Raw genomic sequence first — 17774 nt, 5'->3', positions numbered from 1 at the left:
CTCTCTCTCTCTCTCTCTCTCTCTCTCTCTCTCTCTCTCTCTCTCTCTCTCTCTCTCTCTCTCTCTCTCTCTCTATCTCTCTCTCTCTCTCTCTCTCTCTCTCTCTCTCTCTCTCTCTCTCTCTCTCTCTCTCTCTCTCTCTCTCTCTCTCTCTCTCTCTCTCTCTCTCTCTCTCTCTCTCAATTTGCATGACGTAACAATGTACATATTGCCTTTGGATATTTGCAATATGGAGAGAAAAAAAAAGATAATCAAATTGTCAACGCGGGGCCTCCCGGGTGGCGAAGTGGTCTAGGGCACTGCATCGCAACGCTAGCTGCGCCACCAGAGTCTCTGGGTTCGCGCCCAGGCTCTGTCGCAGCCGGCCGCGACCGGGAGGTCCGTGGGGCGACGCACAATTGGCCTAGTGTCGTCCAGGTTAGGGAGGGTTTGGCCGGTAGGGATATCCTTGTCTCATCGCGCTCCAGCAACTCCTGTGGCGGGCTGGGCGTAGTGCGCGCTAACCGAGGGGGCCAGGTGCACGGTGTTTCCTCCGACACATTGGTGCTGCTGGCTTCCGGGTTGGTGGCGCGCTGTGTTAAGCAGTGCGGCTTGGTTGGGTTGTGCTTTGGAGGACGCATGGCTTTCGACCTTCGTCTCTCTCGAGCCCGTACGGGAGTTGTAGCGATGAGACAAGATAGTAATTACTAGCGATTGGATACCATGAAAATTGGGGAGAAAAGGGGGTAATATTTAAAAAAATAAAAATTGTCAACGGGACAACAGTAACAACAATAACCAAGGGTCAAAATAACCATACATTGAACAATAACAATAAGCATACAGTAGAGTACATGTGCAGGTTGATTGGTCTGTCAGACACTGTCCCTCAACTGATGGCAGGCAGCAATGTAGTGCGCTACCAACCCAGAGCTCTATGCATCCTCCCCCAACAGGACGGGTAGCCTACTCTCATCAGAGAGGTCTTTGAAACCTTGAATAAGGGTTTCAAATTTGGGGAAATGACACTCTCTAATTGTTTTATATTTTGTCAGGAAATGCAGCTCCGTCCCAGGTTCTGCTGTTGTGCAGTGGTTGCACAGCCTTTCCTCTTCAGGGAGCCAGGTTTTCCTGTGTCTACCCTTCTCAATGGCAAGGTTGTGCTCACTGAGCCATTACTTTGTCAAGGTTTTTCTAAGGTTTTGATCAGTAACCATGGTCAAATAGTATATCTCTCCCTCCCTCTCCCCCTCTCTCCCTAAGCCCTGGGACTATGCCTCAGGACTACCTGGGCTGATGACTCCTTGCTGTCCCCAGTCCACCTGCTGCTGCTCCAGTTTCAACTGTTCTGCCTGCGGCTATGGAACCCTGACCTGTTCACCAGACGTGCTACCTTGTCCCGGATCTGCTGTTTTCGACTCTCTCTCTCTACCGCACCTGCTGTCTCTAACTCTGAATGATTGGCTATGAAAAGCCGACTGACATTTACTCCTGAGGTGCTGACCTGTTGCACCCTCTACAACCACTGATTATTATTATTTGACCCTGCTGGTCATCTATGAACATCTTGGCCATGTACTGTTATAATCTCCACCGGCACAGCCAGAAGAGGACTGGACACCCCTCAGAGCCTGGTTCCTCTCTAGGTTTCTTCCTAGGTTCCTGGGGAGTTTAGCAACTGTGCTTCTACATCTGCATTGCTTGCTGTTTGGGGTTTTATGTTGGGTTTCTGTATAGCACTTTGTGACATTGGCTGATGTAAAAAGGGCTTTATAAATACATTTGATTGATTGATTGATTATACCCTATTAGATAAAAACAATGACATAGTGAACTCTCACAGAATAAACCCTCTAACTATACCTGTAGAGGTGTCGTCGTTTTGGATCATCCTCTGTGCTCAAAAAGTATCTGTAAAACATTGTGATGAAGATCAGTTTGGAGTTCAATGACTATTACCTGAACAAGAGAAGGTAAGTCAAATATCCATGGTAACATTTGATCAACTATAAGTGATAAGAAATTATATGTATGTAGGAATCATAATGGTACTATTTGGTCACGTTACTGTAATGTATGGGTGGAGAGACTTACATGAGCTGCTTGTCTTGGCTGTAGGCTAGTATCTGAGTAACGTCCCAGTCTCCTGATGTCAGGGACTGCAGAGTGTCTGTGCTGGTGTTGGGCTGGAATGGAACAATACATGTTAACATGACAACTACAGGTTAAAGAACAGTTGGCTCTGGCAAACAAACAGCAGAGACCTGAGGACACCATCCAACCTGGAACTGAAACAGACCAGATACAACTTCAATTATCACTGAGGTGTCGAAGCCTTTGAGCCCAACAAATGGCAGGAATCTCACAGGCTACCCCACCCAAATCCAGAGGCCTTTGAAGCACTCTCCCACTGTTCAGAGACCATCCACTGGTATTTTCCACAAGAAATCACTCCAGAAATAAAAGCTTCTCCCAAGTGGGTGTGACACCTACTCCTGTTGCCTGCTGCACTGCTGCTGGGATTCCACCTGGCGATCTGTTCACCGTCTGCCCTGTCTTGTCTCCCCCTGTCTGGTACATGTACCCCCACCACACTCACCACTCTCTCCCGAGCTTTCGTTCACCTCCAACACACACACACTGTTGGGGTGAGTGACTCTGAACTTACAATGGCTAGCCCCAAGTCATTATGTATTTTTTATTGTGCATTTTGCTATTTGCTTCATAACTCCTGTATGCTTTGTTGACTATGAGCTTTCTTGTTTAACCAACCGTGCAACATACTATGTTTGTTCCCACACTCAGAACTCTGACAGTCTATTGGTTACACAGACTTTTGGCCTCATTATAACCACCTCTCGCTGGCTTTGTATTCATGTTACCTGATGAAATTGCTGTACAATATGATCTTGTTGCCATCTGATGCACATTAAAATGTTATAAATCAACACTACTGAGCTCTCCCTGTCCTCTGCCGTGCCTTGATTCTAATACTGTTGATGATATCGGGAAATGTGCATGTACACCCTGGCCCATCTACTGTTGCTAGCTCCAATTCTGACTTGTGCTCTGATATCTGCTTCACTGATTTCTGCTCTCGTAAAAGCCTGGGTTTTCAGCACGTTAACACTAGAAGCTTATTCCCTAAAATGGATAAATTGAAAGTGTGGATTCACAGCTCCAATCCAGATGTGTTGGTCATTACTGAGACGTGGTTAAGGAAGACTGTTTTGAATACTGACGTTAACCCTTCTGGTTATAACCTTTTTTGGCAAGACAGATCTTCCAAAGGTGGGGGAGTGGCAATCTTACCAAGGATCACCTTCAGTGCTCGGTTGTCTCCACCAAGTCTGTCCCCAAACAATTTGATTTGCTGGTGTAAAGCAATTAACTTTCAAATAGCTCTTTGTTGACTGTTGCTGGATGCTTTCGTCCTCCATCAGCACCGGCCTGTACTCTACCTGCCCCAAACTCTCTCCTGGGCCTGTACACTAAATCAGAATTTTTCCTGCTAGGTGACCTAAACTGGGACATGCTTAAACCACCTGACCAAGTCCTAAAGCAATGGGACTTCCTAAATCTTTCTCAGATTATTACCAATCCCACAAGATATGACTCCAAACACCCAGAAAAGGCTACTCTCCTCGATGTTGTCCTCACAAATAATCCTGATAGGTATCAGTCTGGTGTTTTATGTAATGACCTTAGTGATCACTGTTTTACAGCCTGTGTTCGCAATGGCTGCTCAGTGAAATGACCTATCCTGATTTGTCATAGACGCTTGGCAAAAAACTTAATGAGCAAGCCTTCCTTCATGACTTGGCCTCTGTAAATTGGTACAGAATCATCTTGATCCCCTCTGTCGAAAAAACGCTTGGACCTTCTTTTTTATATTGTCAGTGGTATTGTTAACAATCACGGGCTCATAAAGAAAACGAGAATTAAAAACAGGTTCAGCCCGGGTTCAACCGTGATCTTGCAGTTACTCCACCTCAAGAATTGCATTTGGCGAAAGGCTCGGCACACGCATACTCAGGCTGACTGGCTCTCGTTCAGGCAAATGAGAAATAAGTGTACTCAGGCTATCCGGAAGGCCAAAGTTAGTAAATTTAAGGAGCAGTTCTCTCTCTGTGGGTCTAACCCCAAGAAGTTCTGGAAAATGGTTAAAGACCTGAAGAATAAACCCTCCTCCTCACAGCTGCCCATGTCCCTTAAAGTTGATGTGGTTGTTACTGACAAGAAGCACATGGCTGAGCTCTTTAATCACCACTTCATTAAGTCAGGATTCCTATTTGACTCAGCCATGCCTCCTTGCCCGTACAACATTTCCTTATCTCCACCCCTTCCAATGCAACTAGCCCTGATGCTCCTCCCTCTTTTCCCCCTTCCCGCTACAGCGTTTCTCCCTTCAGGCGGTCACTGAGTCCGAGCCCCTTAAACTTGACCCCAAAAAACCATCTGGGTCAGATGGTTTAGACCCTTTCTACTTTAAGGTTGTTGCCCCTATCATCACCAAGCCAATCTCTGACCTTTTTAACCTGTCTCTTCTCTCTGGGAAAGTTCCCATTGCTTGGAAGGCAGCCACGGTCCGTCCTTTATTTAAAGGGGGAGATCAAGCTGATGCTAACAGTTATAGGCCTATATCTATTTTGCCCTGTTTATCAAAAGTGGCTTTCTTGATGTCTATAGGATTCTCTCTGGTATGCAATCTAGTTTCCGCTCAGGTAATGGATGTATCACTGCAACCTTAAAGGTCCTCAATGCCCTTGAATTTTATAGACTTGGCCAAAGCTTTTGATACGGTAGACCATTCCATTCTTGTGGGCCAGGTAAGGAGTATTGGTGTTTCTGAGGAGTCTTTGGCCTTCTAGAGGCGTCTGTGTTCTTTTGCCCATCTTAACATGTTTTATTTTATTTGCCAGTCTGAGATACAGGTTTTTCTTTGCAACTCTGCCGAGAAGACCAGCATCACGGAGTCGCAACTTCACTGTTGACGTTGAGATGGGTGTTTTGAGGGTACTATTTAATGAAGCTGTCAGTTGAGGACTTGTGAGGTGTCTGTTTCTCAAACTAGACACTCTAATGTACTTGTCCTCTTGCTCAGTTTCTATTCTGGTTTGCGCTGTTCTCTGAAGGGAGTAGTACCCAGCATTGTACAAGATCTTCAGTTTCTTGGCAATGTCTCACATGGAATAGCCTTCATTTCTCAGAACAAGAATAGACTGACGAGTTTCAGAAGAAAGGTCTTTGTTTCTAGCCATTTTGAGCCTGTAATCGAACCCACAAATGCTGATGCTCCAGATACTCAACGAGTTTCAAGAAGGCCAGTTTTATTGCTTCTTTAATCAGAACAACAGTTTTCAGCTGTGCTAAGATAATTGCGAAAGGGTTTTCTAATGATCAATTAGCCTTTTAAAATGATAAACTTGGATTAGCTAACACGACGTGCCATTGGAACACAGGAGTGATGGTTGCTGATAATGGGCCTCTGTACGCCTATGTATATATTCCATAAAAAATCTGCCGTTTCCAGCTACAATAGTAATTTACAACATTAACAATGTTTACACTGTATTTCTGATCAATTTTATGTTATTTTAATGGACAAAAAATGTGCTATTCTTTCAAAAACAAGGACATTTCTAAGTGACCCCAAACCTTCGAACGGTAGTGTACATAACTCCAGGAAGGAGGACAGTGTTGTTCTACCTGGGAGGTTGACATGGAGATATGGAAGAACTTGCCCCTCCCACCCTGAGGTATAGCTCTGGTAAAGAAGAACTTGTATCCATCATGGGAGAAGAGTGGTGCTTCGTTCTACAGTAGGGAGAGAAAGGAGGAGTGAGTCTGAGTACATGAGACAACTAAAATCGGTAAAATGCACTTCTTTCCCTCCAACCGCCTCCCCTTCCTCTGTAAGTGTTGACTGTAATGTATGGGTTGTTTTTTTATGTGTGTTGTGAGTGATAAATGTTATAAAATGCTTTTACTGTTCATATCACTTACCTGTTTGTGTAGCCAGCTATCACTTTCATCCTCATGTTTCTGGAAAAGTATGAGATAGCAAGTAAGGGCTAGGGCCAGTGTAAGAGGGTGGCAATGTGTGCATGCATGTTTGTGTGTGTGTGTGTGTGTGTGTGTGTGTGTGTGTGTGTGTGTGTGTGTGTGTGTGTGTGTGTGTGTGTGTGTGTGTGTGTGTGTGTGTGTGTGTGTGTGTGTGTGTGTGTGTGTGTGTGTGTGTGTGTGTGTGTGTGTGTGTGTGTGTGTGTGTGTGTGTGTGTGTGTGTTTTCGTGTATGTGTGTGAGTTTCACCTTAGTGCAGATTCCTGTGGTGGCCTCACACAGTGTCAATATGGAGTTGTTCTGGGCTCTGTTCAGCCAGTTGACTGCCAGCTTGGTGGTGGTGGCCCACATAACCATTGTGATGTAATATTCCATTCTACACAAAAATAACACAATGGAATGAGTTACAAGTTTAGGTAAATTCATTTCCTATTGTTTTAAAATTGCCATGGTTAATGCAGTATACATTATGATGCAAGGTTATTCCATGATGAATATGGCTCGTAGTCCAAATTTGGCCAGCAGATGATTTTATATGCCCCCCCCCCCCCTCCAAGTAAAAAAAAGATAGTTTATACACACACAGTCAAAAGTTTGGACACACCTACTCATTCAAGGTTTTTTTTCTACAATGCCGAATAATAGTGAAGACATCACAACTATAAAATAACGCTTATGGAATCATGTAGTAGCCAAAAAAGTGTTAAACAAATCAAAATAGATTTTATATTTGAGATTCTTCAAAGTAGCCACCCTTTGACAGCTTTGCACACTCTTGGCATTCTCTCAACCAGCTTAATAAGGAATGCTTTTCCAACAGTCTTGAAGGAGTTCCCATATATGCTGAGCACACTGCTTTTCCTTCACTCTGCAGTCCAACTCCGAACCATCTCAATTGGGTTGAGGTTGGGTGATTATGGAGGCCAAATGATCTTCTTATTTTTTGTATTTTTATTTAACCTTTATTTAACTAGGCAAGTCAGTTAAGAACAAATTCTTACTTACAATGACAGCCTAGGAACAGTGAGTTAAATGCCTTGTTCAGGGGCAGAATTACATATTTTTACCTTGTCAGCTCAGGGATTCGATCCACCAACCTTTCGGTTACTGGCCCAACGCTCTAACCACTAGGTTATCTGCTGCCCCATCTGATGCAGCACTCCATCACTCTTCTTGGTCAAATAGCCCTTACACACCCTGGAGGTGTGTTTTGGGTCATTGTCCTGTTGAAAAACAAATGATAGTCCCACTAAGCTCAAACCAGATGGGATGGCGTATCGCTGCAGAATGCTGTGGTAGCCATGCTGGTTAAGTGTGCATTGAATTCTAAATAAATCACACTGTCACCAGCAAAGCATCCCCACACCTCCTCCTCCATGCTTCACGGTGGGAACCACACATGCGGAGATCATTTATTCACCTACTCTGTGTCTCACAAAGACATGGCGGTTGGAACCAAAAATTGCACATTTGGACTCATCAGACCAAAGAACAGATTTCCAACGGTCTAATGTCCATTGCTTGTGTTTCTTGGCCCAAGCAAGTCTCCTAATTATTGGTGGCCATTATGTGTCTGATACGTGAACTCTGTGAAGCATTTATTTGGGCTGCAATTTGAGATGCAGTTAACTCTAATGAATTTATCCTCTGCAGCAGATGAATTTATCCTCTGCATCCTCTGCAGTAACTCTGGGTCATCCTTTCCTGTGGCGGTCCTCATGAGAGCAAGTTTCATCATTGCGCTTGATGGTTTTTGCAACTGCACTTGAAGAAACTTTCAAAGTTCTTGACATTTTCCTGATCTTCATGTCTTACAGTAATAATGGACTGTTGTTTCTCTTTGCTTATTTGAGCTGTTCTTGCCATAATACGCACTTGGTCTTTTACCAAATAGGGCTATCTTCTGTATACCACTTCTACCTTGTCACAACACAACTAATTTACTCAAACGCATTAAGAAGGGAAGAAATTTCACAAATGATCTTTTAACAAGGTACACCTGTTAATTGAAATGCATTCCAGGTGACTACCTCATGAAGCTGGATGAGAGAATGCCAAGAGTGTGCAAAGGGTGGCTACTTTTAAGAATCTCAAATATAAAATATATTTTGATTAGTTTAACACTTTTTGGGTTACTACATGATTCCATATGTGTTATTTCATAGTTTTGATGTCTTCACTATTATTCTACGATGTCGAAAATAGTCAAAAATATAGAAAAACCCTTGAATGAGTAGGTGTGTCCATACCTTTGACTGGTACTGTGTATATAGTTGGACATAAAAGACTGTAAAAACACCAGGAAATCATCTCCAAGTGATTTTAATTTTGGAAATCTGTTCCAAAGTATTCCCACGCACAATAGAGAGATACTGTATATGTGATCGTATACAAATGTAAGTAAGGTTTGAAATGATTATGTTTTAGTCAAATGTTATTTCTGTGCTTCTTGCAGTCAATTTGCAGTCTACAAATGATTTGTAATTTTGTTCCGGCTCCTGACCATAAAGACAATAATTGTCCCGCGGCTGAATCTAGTTGATGATCCCTGTCCTACGGGATAATAAAGATTATCTTGAACCGTGTAACTGTCATTCAGTCAGTAAGACACTCACCCTATCCTGGGGTCGTCTGGTTTCTTCATCTCCACCGTGTGAAGGGGGCCGTTCAAACTCACCACAGACAGGTGTACTACAGGGTTCTCCTCCCCAGCCTGCAGGGGAAGAGACAGGTTACGCCAGAAATCATATAATTCAGTGGGTTATACGGTATCTATATGGATCCTTTTTGTCTGTGTGAAGTCAACTGTCAGATCCACACAACTCTGTAGAAGAGTTGATCCCTTTTCTGTTCCGACCTGGGTTTGAACCAGAGACGATCTGCACAACAACAATTGGTACTCATTCAATACCACTCACCCAAACACGTCAAGGCATTGTAGGGCAAAGAGGACAGATAATATAGACTAGAGGCTGTCTCTGGGATTTACCTTGGGGTAATGGTACTCCAGCCCAATTGGATACGGGGCGCCAGTGAAAATAGGGACCTCCATCTTGGGCACCAGGGTGTCGTTGATGGTGGCGTAGGCCAGTCTGAGACCATCTGGAGACCACCAATGGGCTATGTGGGTCTGAAGGATCTCCTCTGAAACAACAAACCCCATAAACAATGAACTACTGTATCACACTGTATAAAAGATATGGTGATAAACAACGTCCATTCATCTTCAAGGCAGGCTTTAAGGCTATACGGTTACAAGATAGTTATAAGATTAATAATAAAGCTAATAGTCTGTTGTTTACTGATACGATGTACACTGAACAAAATGTAAATGCAACATGCAACCATTTCAAAGATTTTAGTTACAGTTCATATAAGGAAATCAGACAATTGAAATGGATTCATTAGGCCATAATCTATGGATTTCACATGACTGGGAATACAAATTTTGCATCTGTTGGTCACAGATACCTGTGAAAAAGGTAGGGGTGTGGATCAGAAAACCGGTCAGTATCTGGTGTGACCACCATTCACCTCATGCAGCGCGACACATATCCTAACATAGAGTTGATCAGGCTGTTGATTGTGGCCTGTGGAATGTCGTCCCACTCCTCTTCAATGGCTGGGCGAAGATGCTGGATATTGTCGGGAACTGGAACATGCTGTCGTACACGTCATTCCAGAGCATACCAAACGTGCTGAATGGGTGACATGTCTGGTGAGTATGCAGACCATGGAAGAACTTGGACATTTTCTGATTCCAGGAATTGTGTAGAGATCCTTGCGACATGGGGCCGTGCATTGGGCCTCAGGTTCTCATCACTGTATCTCTGTGCATTCAAATTGCCATCGTTGGTCCCCCCCTAAAATGCAATTGTGTTTGTTGTCCGTAGCTTATGCCTGCCCATACCATAACCCCACCACCACGGTGCACTCTGTTCACATCAGCAAACCACTTGCCCACACAACGCCATCTGCCCGGTACAGTTGAAACCGGGACTCATCGGTGAAGAGCACACTTCCCCAGCGTGCCAGTGGCCATCAAAGGTGAGCATTTTCCCACTGAATTCGGTTACGATGTCAAACTGCAGTCAGGTCAAGACCCTGGTGAGGACATTTTAGATAAATATGCTTTTTGTGCATATGGAACATTTCTGGGATCTTTTATTTCACCTCATGAAACATGGGAACAACACTTTACATGTTGCATTTATATTTTTGTTCAGTATATACAGTTGAAGTCGGAAGTTTACATACACTTAGGTTGGAGTCATTAAAACTCATCTTTCAACCACTCCACAAATTTCTTGTTAACAAACTATACTTCTGGCAAGTCGGTTAGGACATCTACTTTGTGCATGACACAAGTCATTTTTCCAACAATTGTTTACAGACGGATTATCTTGCAAGCTGAAGAACACCATTTCAACCGTGAAGCACAGGGGTGGCAGCATCATGTTGTGGGGGTGCTTTGCTGCAGGGGGGACTGGTGCACTTCATAAAATAGATGACTTCATGTGGAAGGAAAGTATGTGGAAATATTGAAGCAACATCTCAAGACATCAGTCAGGAAGTTAAAGCTTGGTCACAAATGGGTCTTCCAAATGGACAATGACCCCAAGCATACTTCCAAAGTTGTAGCAAAATGGCTTAATGACAACAAAGTCAAGGTATTGGAGTGGTCATCACAAAGCCCTGACCTCAATCCTATAGAACATTTGTGGGCAGAACTGAAAAAGCGTGTGCGAGCAAGGAGGCCTACAAACCTGACTCAGTTACACCAGCTCTGTCAGGAGGAATGGGTCAAAATTCACCCAACTTATTGTGGGAAGCTTGTGGAAGGCTACCCAAAACGTTTGACCCAAGTTAAACAATTTAAAGGCAATGTTACCAAATACTAATTGAGTGTATGTAAACTTCTGACCCACTGGAAATGTGATGAAAGAAATAAAAGCTGAAATAAATAATTCTCTCTACTATTATTCTGACATTTCAAATTCTTAAAATAAAGTGGTGATCCTAACTGACCTAAGACAGGGAATTTTTACTAGGATTAAATATCAGGAATTGTGAAAAACTGAGTTTAAATGTATTTGGCTAATGTGTATGTACATTTCCGACTTCAACTGTATGTCATCATATCCCAAAGTCACTTCTTTAGCTGTGTGTGCTGATAAAGGATATTTCCACCACACAACACAGTAAACAGATGCCGATGGAGCAGATGCCGATGAATGCCTGTCTCTGATTTATGGCACCCATTTACTGTACTGTCACTGGAGTAGAGGTCCATTACTCATAGCTATTGATGAAATATGTTGTAGGCTTACGGACAGAGATACAGAGGGAGGTAGAATATCAGATTATGTTCTGGGTCAATTTATTTCTTTATCATCCATCAGGTGTGGAGAGTGCATGTCAAAAGGTCATTTGAAAACAGAGGTAAAGAAAAGGACAAGATAAGTAATTAAATGAATGGAGTTATATGCTCAGTCAAATATAATCCACTAAAGCCCACCAGGTGGAAGCATAGGCCTTCCAGGAAAGCTTCCTATCAACGGAATGGTACAAACAGCAGCCTTTCCCTGAGACAAACACAATATGACTCAACTTCAGTTGACAGAGGATGAGGATGTTCTATGAAGGACGATGAAGACCAGCATACAGAGATTGTGTGAGAGAGCGGTGTACGATGATTTGACAAACATGTTCACTCGTCGTTCCCCTCTCTAGGGATGAGATATGGATAATTAAATAACTGATTGAATGCGCTCAAGGACATTATTCAACACAATATTCAGTACAGTATGACAGCATACATCCAACATAATCTATTGATGCATAGCAAAATACCATCTTTATGAGGAAGCAGGGTATAGGTGATCTGAAAGAGCTGTGCTCTCTGCTGACCCACTGATAATCAATGGGAGGAAACATTGCTGAAACTGGCCTGGCATTTCAGAGCTTGGGTGAAGGAGTTCTGAGTTCAGTGGGCCTGGTTACTTACTGTATTATATCAGTGGTGACAGCATGAGGACCAGAACCCAGATCTCCACAGCCCTCAGGGAGAGACAGATGGTCTACTAGAAAAATGTCTATATGTTTTCTTCCACTTTGAAAATGTGGAGCACCAAAAAATACAATTTATTTAATTGAAATACAGCCTATATTGGGCCTATATGAATTCTAGCTACTTTTGAAGCACATTTTGTGCCCTAGAAACAAATAAGTAAACTGTAAAGACATTAGTTTATTATAAAAGCTAAAGTATTATATGAATACCTGTCATTGTGTGTGTAGGCACTGTATATACTGAATGTGAAAATATAGTATTATGCTTACTATGCACAGTAGCCTAATGCCCATCAAAGGAAGTGTTGCTCCTGTGCTGTCAGTTTTGTGTGACACTCTCTCTCTGCTCTGACACTCTCTCTCTGCTCTGACACTCTCTCTCTGCTCTGACACTCTCTCTCTGCTCTGACACTCTCTCTCTGCTCTGACACTCTCTCTCTGCTCTGACACTCTCTCTCTGCTCTGACACTCTCTCTCTGCTCTGACACTCTCTCTCTGCTCTGACACTCTCTCTGCTCTGACACTCTCTCTGCTCTGACACTCTCTCTGCTCTGACACTCTCTCTGCTCTGCATGACAATCACTCCTGTCCTGCATGGTTGGAAGATAAACCTGTCTCATTACTATACTACACCACACTCACACCAATCATTCTGCTCTGGTAAGACAGGGAGAGGGACACACTCACACACACACCAGTCTGATGATGTTGCTCTGAGATTTTATTTTACTTTATTTATTTAACCTTTATTTTAGCAGGGAGTCCCATTGAGGCCAATGCCTCTTTGTCAAGGTAGCCCTGCAAGAACACAATTTATAAAATGTACAACATTCAAAGATAAATCAGGTTCTGCAGTTCAAGAGTCACTGCATAACACTAGTGGCATACAAATATTATGCAACGACACTACATGCATAAAAAAGTATGTGGACACCTGCTCGTCGAACATCTCATTCCAAAATCATGGGCATTAATATGGAGTTGGTCCCCCCTTTGCTGATATAACAGCTTCCACTCTTCTGGGAAGGCTTTCCACTAGATGTTGGAACATTGCTGCAGGGACTTGCCTCCATTCAGCAACAAGAACATTAGTGAGGTCAGGCAGTTCGACACTGCTGTTGGGCGATTAGGCCTGGCTCGCAGTCGGCATTCCATTTCATCCCAAAGGTGTTCGATGGGGTTGAGGTTGGCTCTGTGCAGGCCAGTCAAGTCTTCCACACCGATCGACAAACCATTTCTGTATGGACCTCGCTTTGTTCACGGTTGCATTGTCATGCTGAAACAGGAAAGGGCCTTCCCCAAACTGTTGCCACAAAGCTGGAAGCACATAATCGTCTAGAATGTCATTGCATTGTATGCTGTAGTGTTAAGATGTCCCTTCACTGGAACTAAGGGGCCTAGCCCAAACCATGAACCAGACCATTATTCCTCCTGCATCAAACTTTACAGTTGGCCCTATGCATTGGGGCAGTCCGTCAGACTGCCAGATGGTGAAATGTGATTCATCACTGTTTCTGCTGCACCAGAGTCCACTGGCGGCCAGCTTTAAACCACTCCAACCGACGCTTGGCATTGTGCATGGTGATCTTAAGCCATGGAGAGCCATTTCATGAAGCTCCCGACAAACAGTTATTGTGCTGACATTGTTTCCAGAGGCAGTTTAGTAGTGAGTGTTGCAGAGGTCGACCGATTAATCGGAATGGCCGATTTCAAGTTTTCATAACAAACGGAAATCTGTATTTATTTATTTTTTTTATTTTTTTATTTTTATTTTAAATTACACCTTTATTTAATCTTTATTTAACTAGGCAAGTCAGTTAAGAACACATTCTTATTTTCAATGACGAACGAGGCAGAACAACAGATTTTTAACCTTGTCAGCTCGGGGGACCCAATCTTGCAACCTTACAGTTAACTAGTCCAATGCTCTAACACCTCATTACATTGCACTCCACGAGGAGCCAGCCTGTTACGCGAATGCAGTAAGCTAAGGTAAATTGCTAGCTAGCATTAAACTTATCTTATAAAAAACAATCAAATCAATGACTGTCATTGCTCCAATGTGTACTTAACCATAAACATCAATGCCTTTCTTAAAATCAAAACACAAGTATATATTTTTAAACCTGCATATTTAGCTAAAAGAAATCCAGGTTAGCAGGCAATATTAACCAGGTGAAATTGTGTCATTTCTCTTGCGTTCATTGCACGCAGAGTCAGGGTATATGCAACAGTTTGGGCCGCCTGGCTCTTTGCGAACTAATTTGCCAGAATTTTACGTAATTATGACATAACATTGAAGGTTGTGCAATGTAACAGGAATATTTAGACTCATGGATGCCACCCGTTAGATAAAATACGGAACGGAATAAACGTTTTGTTTTCGAGGTGATAATTTCCGGATTAGTCAAAGGTATATGGTTTAGAGAGAAATAGTCGACGCGTTATAATTCCTGTAATAACTTGCGGCTGAACTTGAAAGGGGTTCCTTCGTTATTTTACCGTTCATGTCTTCCATAGAGAATGTCTTGATCTACTTCAAATAAGGTCTGTGTTTCGTGCAGGCTTAAACCGCCTCGACGTTTTGATACCCGTGTAAATCTCACTAGGATAAGGTAACGTTTGTCAACAACAAAAACGTTTGACAAACGTTATCTTCGCTTATATTTAGCTAATATTGATCAGAGTTACCTTGTCCTATGGATATCTACAGTTATAAAATTGGCAAGGTGGTGTAAGCCTACACGAAACACAGACCTTATTTTAGGTTAATCTAAAAATATCCTATGGAATAAATGAAGGAACCACTTTTCAGATTTTGCTAGGTGTCATGGGAATTATGACTCGCACTTTGGTCATCAATTCTTACCATGCCCATTATTAAAATAGGACTTCCTGCATATAGAAATAAAGTTTTGGTTTTCAACATTCATCACAGGTAACTTACTCTATTTTTATTCAAACAGTTGAGAGTATGTCTCCTAAGCAGACTCTTCAGTATCATTGTCACTTCAGAGCTGTGTGTGTGTGTATTTCTGTATTATATTAAGTTAAAATAAGTGTTCATTGTTCATTCAGTATTGTTGCAATTGTCATTATTACAAAAATGTGTGTGTGTATGATATATATATATATATAAAACATTTTTTAAATTTTTTATTAAATCGGTATCTGCTTTTTTTGTCCTCCAATAATCGGTATCGGCGTTGAAAAATCATAATCGGTCGACGTCTACTCACTATTGAGTTACAACCAAGGACTGACATACACCTTAGTCCAGGGGTCGGGAACATTTTTGACTAAGAGAGCCATGAAAGCAAATATTTTGGAAATTTATTTCAGTGAGAGCCATATAATATATTTTAAACGTGAATTCAACTAAATGTCAGTATAATAAGCCTCTGAATTTGTCGAAGTGCCGCTTTACATTCGACCGTTTCATCGATGTAATTTTGTCATTGCAAATTAGACACACCGCAGAACCTGCTCTCTCCACAAAGGCGAATTCTTCGGTCCATTCGTCCTGAAATGTACGATACTCGTCATCTTTTTTCTTTTTGCCATCTTCTTCGAAGGGTTAGCTTTGAGCTAATGACCGAGCAGACTGATTCAAAAGGAGGCGTTTACCTGTTTTACCTAGCAACGGCCGGCGTAGGCCAGTATCATTTAATTAAAATAATGGACAATTGCTCCTGCAGCCCTGAACAGGACATGAGCAGTGAAAAATCGATGGTTGGATTAAAACAAGTGAGAATAGGCCTCCAGGGTGGTGCAGTGGTCTAGAGCACTGCATCGCAGTGCTAGCTGCGCCACCAGAGTCTCTGGGTTCGCGCCCAGGCTCGGTCGCAGCCGGCCGCGACCGGGAGGTCCGTGGGGCGATACACAATTGGCTTAGCGTCGTCCGGGTTAGGGAGGGTTTGTTCGGTAGGGATATCCTTGTCTCATCATGCTCCAGCAACTCCTGTGGCGGGCCGGGTGCAGTGCGCGCTAACCGAGGGGGGCGGGTGCACGGTGTTTCCTCCGACACATTGGTTGCGGCTGGCTTCCGGGTTGGAGGCGCGCTGTGTTAAGAAGCAGTGCGGCTTGGTTGGGTTGTGCTTCGGAGGACGCATGGCTTTCGACCTTCGTCTCTCCTGAGCCCGTACGGGAGTTGTAGCGATGAGACAAGATAGTAATTACTAGCGATTGGATACCACGAAAATTGGGGAGAAAAGGGGATCAAAAAAATAATAATAAAAAAATCACACTTTTTTTTTTTTTTTTTTGGATCTGCGAGCCAGATGCAATCATCAAAAGAGCCACAGGTTCCCGACCCCTGCCTTAGTCAAATACATTGAAACTTTTTTCACAATTCCTAACATTTAATCCCAGTAAAAATTCCCTGTTTTAGGTCAGTTAGGATCACCACTTTATTTTAAGAATGTGAAATGTCAGAATAATAGTAGAGAGAATGATTTATTTCAGCTTTCATTTCTTTCATCACATTCCCAGTGGGTCAGAAGATTACATACACTCAATTAGTATTTGGTAACATTGCCTTTAAATTGTTTAACTTGGGTCAAACGTTTTGGGTAGCCTTCCACAAGCTTCCCACAATAAATTGGGTGAATTTTGGCCCATTCCTCCTGACAAAGCTGGTGTAACTGAGTCAGGTTTGTAGGCCTCTTTGCTCGCACAAGCTTTTCAGTTCTGCCCATAAAATGTCTATGGGATTGAGGTCAGGGCTTTGTGAAGACCACTCCAATACCTTGACTTTGTTGTCCTTAAGCCATTTTTCCACACATTTGGAAGTATGCTTGGGGTCATTGTCCATTTGGAAGACCAATTTGCAACCAAGCTTTAACTTCTTGACTGATGTCTTGAGATGTTGCTTCAATATTTCCACATAATTTTCCATCCTCATGATGCCATCTATTTTGAAGTGCACCAGTCCATCCTGCAGCAAAGCACCCCCAAAACATGATGCTGCCAACCCCATGTTTCACGGTTGGGATGGTGTTCTTCGGCTTGCAAGCCTCCCCCTTTCTCCTCCAAACATAACGAAGGTCATTATGACCAAACAGTTCTATTTTTGTTTCATCAGACATTTCTCCAAAAAGTACAATCTTTGTCCCCATGTGCAGTTGAAAACCATAGTCTGGCTTTTTTAATGGTGGTTTTGGAGCAGTGGCTTCTTCCTTGCTGAGCGGCTTTTCAGGTTATGTCGATGTAGGACTCGTTTTACTGTGGATATAGATACTTGTACCCGTTTCCTCCAGCATCTTCACAAGGTCCTTTGCTGTTGTTCTGGGATTGATTTGCACTTTTCACACCAAAGTTCGTCCATCTTCCTGAGCGGTATGACGGCTGCATTGTTCTATGGTGTTTATACTTGCGTACTATTGTTTGTACAGATGAACGTGGTGCCTTCAGGCATTTGGAAATTGCTCCCAAGGATGAACAATTATATTTCTGAGGTCTTGGATGATTTCTTTTGATTTTCCTATGATGTCAAGCAAAGAGGTACTGAGTTTGAATGTGGCCTTGAAATACATCCACAGGTACACCTCCAATTGACTCAAATGATGTCAATTAGCCTATCAGAAGCTTCTAAAGCCATGACATCATTTTCTGTAATTTTCCAGGCTGTTTAAAAGCACAGTCAACTTAGTGTATGTATT

At 42.8% G+C, this 17774-nt stretch overlaps 1 protein-coding gene across 4 annotated transcripts in view; it reads right to left on the bottom strand.

Moving 5' to 3' along the window:
- Window positions 1–17774, bottom strand: part of LOC129814021 (dipeptidyl aminopeptidase-like protein 6) — a 164887-nt gene that overhangs the window by 12292 nt on the left and 134821 nt on the right. For all 4 annotated transcript variants that reach the window (XM_055866762.1, XM_055866761.1, XM_055866760.1 and 1 more), the window contains exons 9-15: window positions 9032–9186; window positions 8658–8755; window positions 6292–6418; window positions 5986–6024; window positions 5689–5796; window positions 2074–2165; window positions 1843–1890 (exon numbers count right to left, since the gene is read on the bottom strand). In XM_055866762.1, coding sequence (XP_055722737.1) covers window positions 1843–1890; window positions 2074–2165; window positions 5689–5796; window positions 5986–6024; window positions 6292–6418; window positions 8658–8755; window positions 9032–9186 — 667 coding nt within the window. The remainder of the gene's footprint in view (window positions 1–1842; window positions 1891–2073; window positions 2166–5688; window positions 5797–5985; window positions 6025–6291; window positions 6419–8657; window positions 8756–9031; window positions 9187–17774) is intronic.

Source organism: Salvelinus fontinalis, chromosome 17 (assembly GCF_029448725.1).
Source record: "Salvelinus fontinalis isolate EN_2023a chromosome 17, ASM2944872v1, whole genome shotgun sequence".
NCBI classification, from domain to species: domain Eukaryota; kingdom Metazoa; phylum Chordata; class Actinopteri; order Salmoniformes; family Salmonidae; genus Salvelinus; species Salvelinus fontinalis.
Note: the sequence above shows the minus strand (reverse complement) of the source record. Positions and strands in the feature narration are given on the sequence as shown.